The sequence below is a fragment of the Meriones unguiculatus genome, chromosome X (genome assembly GCF_030254825.1).
Source record: "Meriones unguiculatus strain TT.TT164.6M chromosome X, Bangor_MerUng_6.1, whole genome shotgun sequence".
Classification (NCBI taxonomy): domain Eukaryota; kingdom Metazoa; phylum Chordata; class Mammalia; order Rodentia; family Muridae; genus Meriones; species Meriones unguiculatus.
Window position 1 is genome coordinate 42,285,400 of NC_083369.1, and position 9,549 is coordinate 42,294,948.

The 9,549-nt window shown below is 45.8% G+C and overlaps 1 protein-coding gene across 1 annotated transcript; it reads right to left on the minus strand.

The window, feature by feature from the left end:
* Positions 1-1,778: 1,778 nt before the first annotated feature.
* Positions 1,779-7,611, minus strand: Cfp (complement factor properdin). The gene is made up of 9 exons (XM_021629456.2): positions 7,456-7,611; positions 7,218-7,368; positions 5,732-5,907; positions 5,141-5,311; positions 4,823-5,014; positions 4,429-4,602; positions 3,993-4,184; positions 3,739-3,850; positions 1,779-2,006 (listed from the first exon to the last, which is right to left on the minus strand). Exons 1-9 carry the CDS (start codon positions 7,517-7,519, stop codon positions 1,841-1,843), a joined length of 1,398 nt encoding a protein of 465 aa, XP_021485131.1. The 5' UTR covers positions 7,520-7,611; the 3' UTR covers positions 1,779-1,840.
* Positions 7,612-9,549: the final 1,938 nt, after the last annotated feature.

Consider the following 9,549-nt stretch of genomic DNA (forward strand, 5'->3'; position numbering starts at 1 on the left):
TCCCTCTGCTCCCAGGCTTGATTAGGCTTCCTTCTCCTCTGCAGGATACCCTCTGACAAAATAAGTGAGGAACTCTTTATATATTGGGTATTTTCTAATGTTTAAAATATGTAACTCTGTTGCTGATTTAAAAAGAAAACCTGGCTGGTGGTGATCTCTCTGGTAATTCAGGAGCAGTTGCAAATCTTCAGACAGTTTTGACTCTTCTGGAATGTTTTAACTCTTCAAGGCAGAGAAGTAAATCTCCACAACATCTTCTCCAGCAGGAATAGGCATATAGAAAAATCTAAACATCACTTTCTTGTGTGTTGGGGAGCAACAACTTATTTAACTATGCACCCCTGACTCATGTTCATGCCAGGATTGTAACTATGACACATACCTTAGTGTGAGTAAACATACAGACACCTCTTATGGTTTTGGTACAGTTATAGCTTCTTACACCACACGCACCCAATACAATCCTAATTCTTGTACAGCTCTGGAAGATGACTGAGTCCTCATTGACTTGTCTCCACTTCTATCCATTAAGTGGATCATGTTACATGTTCTGACAAGACTCAGGGTCTTACAAATCTCCTAGTGAAACATTCCCACACAGAAGTGTCCCTTTCACCCACTGTACAAAGTTGCAAACTGTGCTCCTAATACTTAACAATGCATTGCCATGTGTGGAACTTCAAAAACATACAATTCATTACCTTTCTGTGCTAGTTTCTTCTTTTGTAAAATGGAGATAATATTGACCCTCATGGTTCATTGTGGATTAAATGAATCCCCACTATGGAAACCTTAAGGTACTATCGGGCCGACAGCAAGCTGCTTTCTAGGTGTTATAGCTGTTACCCTGATTATGACAATTCCTTCATGATTCCATCATAAAGGGACTCAGCCTTCAGTGAATGGCAAGTGAATGAGCAAATTCTAAGTACACTGTTATCTGGATTTGTTTTCTTTACTGTGGGGACATAGGCAGCTGATTCCTCTTCTTCCTTGTGTCCCCATGCCCAGCACTATTGTTAGTATACAGTAGGCATTAAACATTGAATACATGTTTGAACAAAAGGAATACCTATTCTGAGTCTGCTCATTGGCTCTCAGATGTTCTCGCCTTTTACCAGTCCTCCCCCAGCCCAGATGCTCAGACTTATCTATAGCATACAGCAACACATTAAAGTGTTAAGTGAACAAATACAAAAAGAAGATTCATTTGGGTTATTTTGGGGGTTCCTCGAGGCCAGTGCTAACTCTAGCTTCTCCTTATCCCTGCCCTGGCTCAACTGCATCATAGCCACCTCCTCAGTGTCTGTTCCCCCAGCTATTTGTTGTTGGTAATTGTGGTGTCAAAGCTAGGACGTTTTCAGTGGGTGGGTGCAGGTGCTTTCTCAGCTGGATGCCAACTCTGGTCACATCCCACCCAATTCATCACTGTAGCCGACCTGCCAGCTGAGAGGCTCTGGTGAGTGGGTGGGAACCTAGGAAACTTCATAAAGTAGGAGACAGCAACTAAATAGTACACAGGCCAATCAGAAAGTCCCTTTCAAGGTGAGTAGCCAATGGCAAAATCCACCTTGTTGCTCCACCCTCACTCCCTACTCCCAGTCCTGGCAAAGACAGTTGGAACTGGACACTTGCTTTCAAGCTTTCCAAGCTGCAAACACAATAGAACAGGATATTTCACAAAGGGCCAATGCTATGTTGCTCTAGAAAATTCCATTGCGCTACTTCAAGGAATGGGAACAGGTTTTTTTCCCCTTCTTTAAGGAATCTTAGAAGAGTCTAGACAGGCTGATTTATTGAGGTCTGGAAGGTCAGGGGGTCAGAATAGAAGCAAGCACTTTTAGGGTTTCTCCTCCTCTGGGTCTCTGCAGGCAGGCACATGTAGACATGGCTGTTTCTCTTCCACCACCAGCTTCTGCCCCTGTAGCTCCTCACATTGTGGCCTTGGGGTTCCCCAGAAGGTAACATTCTTCTCACCCTGACCTTCAACCATGGAAACTGTAGGCCTGGGTTGTTGGGGAAACAATGGAGGAGAGAATCTCAGGAAGACAAGAATGCACTGAAAAAAACCTTTTCTTTTTTGAGAGAGAGAGAGTTGAATCTCAGACTTAATGATCCCTATGCTTCAGCCTACCAAATGTGAAAATCGCAGGCAACTTTCATAAGTTTTTCTGTGGTATTGCAGATTGAACCTAGGCAAATGCTCCACCATACTCCATAGCAAAGCTTGCTTGCTTGTTTGCTTGCTTTCTGGTGCTACCAACCTATTCTTTTCTTTCTTTCTTTCTTTTTTTGTTTTGCAATGCAGGGTTTTGCTGTGTAGCCTTGGGTGTCCTGAACTCTCTTTGCTAGACCAGGCTGGCCTTGAACTCACAGAAATCTGCCTGCCTCTGCCTCCCTAGTACTGGGATTAAAGACATGTACCACCATTTCTGTTTCCTTTCTCTTTCTTTTACTCAAGCTGGCCTTGAACTTACTCTGTAGCCCAGGAAGGTCTTGAACATGTAGTCCTTTTGGCTCCAGCCTTTCAAGTAGTTAGGATTCCAGGTTTGCATCCCCACACCTGAATTAGCAACTTACTGTGCACTTAAGTCCATATCTACCTGTGCTATTGGCCTTTTTCTGATAAAGAAATAGGAAAGATAATTTCCCGTGCCTCAGTTTCCCTCATTTGAGGGAAACTGCAGTAAGGGGAGTAATACTTCCAAACCTTTTCTTTCTCCTCACGATCACCTTAAATCCCAAGCCATTATTTCTCCTTCTCCCCCACTTTCCCTCTTTTTCTTTTCTATGTCCCTCCACACTTTATCCAAATGGAACCTTATATCGAGGAAAGTGTTTTTGGAGGGTGGGCAGGATTATATCTCCTAGTAGGAAAGCCCTCTATTCATTTTCGCCCAAGTTTTCTTAGTTGGTCCTCCTCCACAATAGCCTCTAACTCCTCTTCAGGAACCAGTCTGACCCCCACAGATGTCACTGAACCTCCTCACACAGTGACCCTGGGGTCCCCCAGAAGGTACCATTATTCTGACCCTGACCTTTGACCTATCCAAATGACAGGCCTCTCATTAGCTGGGAAAAAGCCACTTAACCTTGACCTATGTGGTCAAAAAAGGATAGGTAGCTTAACCCTTTCTAACCCCTGGGCCACTTGGTGTCCAGTAAACACTGAGGCTAATCAGCTCTGTCCAGGACCTGCTCACAATACGGATGCCAGGAATGTTTCCCTAGAAAGGCCTAATTTGCTTTCTAGGCCCAGAGGGTAGTGATAGCCTCATCACCATTTACCTGTCATTTTTATATGGATTCTATCACAGCTCACCTGGGTATTTTCTGCGCATAGACTTCTTTATCCTGTAACTGTTGCTAAAAAAGCCCTGGAGTACCTTGGGCAGGGCAGTGAAATGTGGAGTGGATGAACAGAGGTATGGGTGACTGAGTAACTCAAAGTAAGCTAACTAAGAGTTCAGTGGGAAGGCCACATGAAGAATTGTGTGTATGGGAGTATAGCTAAGTAACTGCATTAGTAACTGAGGAGCACAGAGGCTGTGAGGTCTTCTCTAATTGCCTCTTCTCCTCTTTCCTTCTCTCCTCTTCTCTAAGCTAGGAGATAGTGCTGGCAAAGCAGACACCTTGAGTGCTGAAGGATTGGTGAAGCTCAGGTTCAGTGTAACCAGCTCCTTTCTCATCCTTCAGCATCATGTCTCCCTCCTAGGAACACAATGTCCCTCAACTCACGAGAACTTAGGGAGCAAAGGTGTGCAGAGGCGCTGGCGAATATGAGTGGGGTTGAGTCCACATGGTGGTGTGCACAGACCCCAGGCACTCCACTGTGACCATGAACCTGGCACTGCAATGAGAAGGGGGAGTAGAGTGTTATATAGTCAAAACTAGAGGTCCCAATGGGAAAACAAGACTGCAGAGGTACAGGGTCCCCAGGATAGCTATGGCATGGCTGCCCACCCTTACAGTGCTCTTTGTGGGTCACTCACAGACACAGTTATGGATATCATAGCAGTATCGAATGTCCTGGAGTTTCCCAGTACATGGTTGCCCATTAAACTTGCGGCCTCCACAGTTCCTTGAGCGTGATTGCTGGCCTGGGATCTCATTACAGCTGATGGACTTCATTCTCAGACGGCTGCAATGACTCCATTTTCCCCAGGCCTCCCACTCCCCATTTACTGTAGAGACAAGGGACAAGGGGGGTTTGGAGCCAGTAAAGGGCCTCAGGGGGAGGAATAAAGAAGGCTTGGGGAGGGAGTGGGAGTGAACAGCTGTAAGGATGAAGGAGCAGAGGTGATCCAAGGTATGAGGGCATGAACAGGAGAATCAGAGACAGGTGCAAGGCTTCAGCAGCAGAAGTGGGCAGCAGAGATGGGCAGGGAGGGGCTTAGGAATGAGCACAGTGCCTCCTGAGTTGCTAACCAGGGCAAGGCACAGCTGTGTTACAGACATGGGTCCGAGTGGCATCACCAGCACAGAAGCGGCCCCCATGACGGGGTACAGGGCGATCACATGTCCGTCGTTCTAGGATTTGGCCCAGGCCACAAGTCACAGAGCAGGGGCCCAAAGAGACCCATGGCCCCCAGCCACCAGCCACTGTTGGAGTAGGGAAAAAAGTGAAAATAAAGGCCACCTTAGTCATACACAGTTCTTAACTTCTTTCTGTGGCACCACTAGACACTTGAGGCAAATTTTCCTCAAGTGATGAGCTTCGGATCACATGGTACAAGAACTCCATTACCTCAAAGAGCACAGCATCTTTGCCAGAAATCCAAAGTCCCACTAGCTGCATGCTAGTGGCCTCATTCATGCATACCTGGGCAGGGTGGCAGGCCAGTGCAACCCCGACGCTCATAGGTTGCTCCTGAGCAGGGCTTCCCAGCAGGCTGGCGTGAAGGTACTGGTGCAGAACACGTGCGGCTTCGTGTTTCCTTAGGTTCTTGAGCTCCTCCAAGGCAGGATCCTGAACAGGAGCTCCAGGGACCCCAGGCTGCCCAGGCCCCATGTGCTATGGTAGGAGCAGAGGGATGAATTGTGGTCAAGCATGCTTAAGTCTTTTCTCCCTGGCAGTTTCCTGTTCCAACCCAACATATCTATCCTGGGTGCCCCTTCTATGTCCTGTGGCTACTCTTACTGGGGCAGACTTTCTGAGTGTCACAGGCCTGTGATTGCTTGGCCTCTCCTGGGCAGTGGCCTCCACACTTAGGAGCAGGATGATCACATACTCGTTGACGGGTCTGTGTTCCTTTGGAGCAGGTGACAGAGCAAGGCCCCCAGGGTGCCCACTCAGACCAGCCACCCTTCTCTGTGGGAGAAAAAAAAGATGGGTATGAGAGGGAGGTGGGAATGGCACTTAGGATTCCTTCCTTTTATGTGTGTCCCATATCAGCTAATCCTGTCCTCCTATCTCTTGACCTTATACCTGGCCTACCAGTGCTGTTCATCTGGACTATGGAAGCAGTGCTCATACTATTCCCTCTGCTTCAGATATGGCCTGTCCTTTTCCTAATTCAAGTGAAAGTGAATTTCTTCCCTTCCCACAATCCAAATCACTCAGACTAAAGCCAATGTCTTCACTTTCAAGCATTATCTTACACCAATCCCAGCCTCCTCTGTTCCCCATAAAGCCACGTGCAGGTCTGTCCTCAGGGTGTGTACACTGATTCTTTTGGTGCTGGGGTCTGGGTGATAAAGAGTGCATGTCCAAATTGCTGATATTCCTTACCTGGACAGCATGGCTGGTCCTCACAGGCCTGTAGCTGCCACTCAAGAGTTCCAGGAGCCACCTTCTCAGAGCACTGCCCACCCCTGCCCACACAGCGCCTATGTCGCAGTTGAGACCCCTTAGAGCATGTAACTGAGCAGGGAGCCCATGAAGACCATGATGACCATCGTGGGGACCTGTGGATAGGAGGTTTATATATACATAAATGAGAGCCTACTTACCACTTAGGGATGGTGGGGGATTGAATAGGAAGAGATAAATACACAGTAAGTGTATGACAAATTTCATTTCCCTTTATGACATGTGCCCTGGAAATTCCCCAGTCAAAGCCAGATATACAGTAAGCAAATTTAAGGACTAAAAGCACAGAACTTCTGCCAGGAACCCAACAGGTCATCATCCTGCACAGTAGCAGGCAGAGAGGAAGTGCTTAGTAAACAGGAGCTCAGAGGCCCCTTCAGAAATATCCTAGTGCTAATCCTTAGCCTACTGCACAGGACTGAACACACATGCCAGTGCTAAAGAGATACGAACTGTTAGCATGATTGGGGGCTCAGAGCTTCTCTCCAAGATCTCCAAAACAGTCTTTACAGTGTTATTTAGAACACATAGTAAACCGTCATAAAGTATGTCTACAGTATAGTAAGACTCAACATATGTAAATTGGGTGTCATAATTAGGAGACTTGAGGTGCTCTCAGAGATCAAACTGCCACAAAGGAATTGCACAGTGAAATGTGTCATAACAATTAAAAATTTGGCATTGCCATCAGAATTTCCCCAAAGTTCTCCATTCCTATGATGACTCTATATATGATAAGCACTCAAATGTGATCTGTTATAAGTTAAGAGAATGAAGCTACCATAAAAAATATCTAAGTTGCACCATACCTGCAATGTTTACAGGAAGCCCTGATAGTGGTGCTTTTCAATCAGGGCTGATTTTGTCTCTCCCAGGGGACATTTGGCAGTGTATGGATTCAGTTATTACTATTTTTTAATTCTTCTCTCATAAAATACATCCTAACTGCATTTCTCCCTGAGGCCCAATCTCCTCTCCCACAGATCCATTCCTCCTCTGTTTCCCTTCAGAAAGGAACAGGCCTCCCAGGGATATCAACTGAACATGGCTTAACAAGTCACAGTAAGGCTAGGCACATACCCTCATATCAAGGCTGGAACAGGCAACCCAGGAAGAGGAAAAGGGTCCAAAACACAGACAAAAGAGTCAAAGACATTTCCCCACTCCCACTGTTAGGGAGTTGTTAAAAACACAGGAAAGCTGGGCATGTTATAAAATACCAAACAAGGTACAACTCAAAACTCATACCCCCAACAGAGAGCTGCAAATGGCAATAGTGCTAAGGTTTTGAAACCCTGAGTTATAGTCGTAAGGAGGGCTTGGGGGTGGGGGGTGGGGACTCTTAGAAGCTCCAGGGAAATAATATAACTCTGAGTTACAGGGCTCAACCTAGGTTCCTCCAAACCTGCATGGCTGACAGAGGCTACCACCGTGCTCCTGGAAGGCATAGGCAGCATTGAGACAGCAGTCTTCCACACTGATATCTCCCCCAAGCAGGCCTTTGCACCTGCCAGAGGACTCCTCATACTGGGTGAAGCAGAGCACAGGGTCTGAACCTGTAAGTCAGGGGAGAGGAATGGGCAATTGGGAGTGTGGTTGGCCTGGGCATCCCTGGCAGGTCATCTGGGCCCTCACCCACTTACCTGTGCCTGACAGGGTAAGGAGGAGCAGCAGGAGCCACTGAGGGACTTGCATTCCAGCACGCATTTTGAGCACTCCTTACAGGATGAAGGCCTCAATTTGTTTGGGCTGACCTGTTTGGGAAAGAGGAAGCCAGGGCTGGAGGAACTGGGAGGGTATGGCCTCTTCTGCTCTGACCCTTGAGCCCTATGCCTCCTTCTTTTTTCTCCCTTCTATTTCCTGTGTCACCCTTGGTCCTGTTTTGTCACCCAATCTTTATTACCTAATGCCCCACTCCATCCAGAAACCTCTTAGCTTTCAATCAATGCTTAGGAGACAAATTCTCACTGAAGAGGACTGAAGCAAGAACCATCTACGTATGGGAACTTCAGCAATCACATTAAATTATCAGCGTTAGTTTTCCCATTTTTTTTTTTTTTTTTTTTGAAACAAGGGTAATGTAGCCTGTAGCCATACCAGGTCTGAAATTTGATTTATGCACTAGGCTGGCCTTGAACAGGTATGTAACACCATGGCTGGCTTGTTTTCTTACCTATATAATAGATAATCTTAGTCAAGATTATATAATAACAGGATCAAATTCATGGAGGTTCTAAAAAGGGTAAAATGAGGGTAGCTCTCCTCACATAGTCTGTAAGGAGAAGGCATCAGGTCAACTGCTTCATCTTCCATCTTGAAAACCCACCTCTCTTTCCTAAAAGTAAGGTTCTTGTGGTCAGCATGTATGTGTGGGAAGTCAATGCAAGGGAAGTGGGAAAGGGAAGTGGTATTGTGTGGGAATTAACTCAGAAGGGTGGTAGGGTTCAGGCATACTCAATGACCAAGGGGGTCATCTGAAGAAACCCTTTGGGTCTACAGGGGCAGAGAAGAGAGAACCAGTTGGGCCATGTTCTATCAGAGTACCTGGGGAAAAAACATTCTCCTTTGAGCTCGTTTCCTTTCCTGTAAAATGTGTACCCAAATCAGGGCCCTGGGAGGTATAGGCCTTGTAATCTTAGCTGCTTTGGAGGTTAAACAAGCAGAATGGCTAATTTAGTGAGATTCTGCCTCAAAAATAAAATAAAATAAAATATAAAATAAAAGGCAGGGTGGCAGTGAGATTTCTCAGTTTGTAAAGGTGCTTGCTGAAAAACCCGATGACCTGAGCTTAATTCCTAGGGCTCATAAAGTGAAAGAAGAGAACTGACTCCCTCAGTTGTCCTCTGACCTCTACAAGTGCATCGTGGCACATGTGTGTAGTGCCCCCACCCCCAATTAAATAAATATATTAAAAATGTTTAAAGGCTGGGGTAGCTAAAGATGTATCTAAGTTGGTAGAGTGCTAGCCTAGCATCGATGGAGCCTGGATTTAACACCATTTAAATTAGCAATTGGGAGGTAGATGCAAGAGGATCAGAGGTTCAGTGCTATCCTTGGTTACACAGTAAGTTAGAAGATAGGGTACATGAGATCCTGTCTTAGAAAAACAAAACAACAAAACACAAAACAAAACAATAAAACAAGCAAACAAAGGAATGGCTGGGAGGGGTGGTGGTTAGCTCAGTGGTATGCCATTTGCCCAGATGTGAGCAGCTTTGGGTTTGATCCCTGGTGCACATTTACAGCACCTGACATAGGTTAGATCTGTCACAAACTAAGAATTAAAATATTTAGAACAGTGCCTGCCTGTGTTTATTAAATTGGTTGGTTCAACATTTATTCAGCACCTACTGAATGTCAGAAGTTGTTCTTATCATTAAATGGAATAGAGAACAAGAAAAAAAAATCACTGCCTCTGTTGGACTTACACTCTACAAGGGTACACTAGTAGTAAACACTTTCACAAAAGTCTTCTCTTATAACCCTTTTTGAATGACATATAGCCTTAGGACACACCAGAATCACCTATAGGGCTTCTTGATCCAACTGTAGATTGCTGGGTCCTACTGATTTCTCATTCAGCAGGTGCGGCATGGGGTCCCATTAATGCATTTCAACGAAGCTCTCAGGAAAAACTGATGCTGCTTTGAAGAACTTTGAGAACCACTATTTTGGTTCCTGGTCCCTGTTTAACTTTCTTGGTGGGTCATATCTAGAGCTAAGAAAATTTGTGGTGC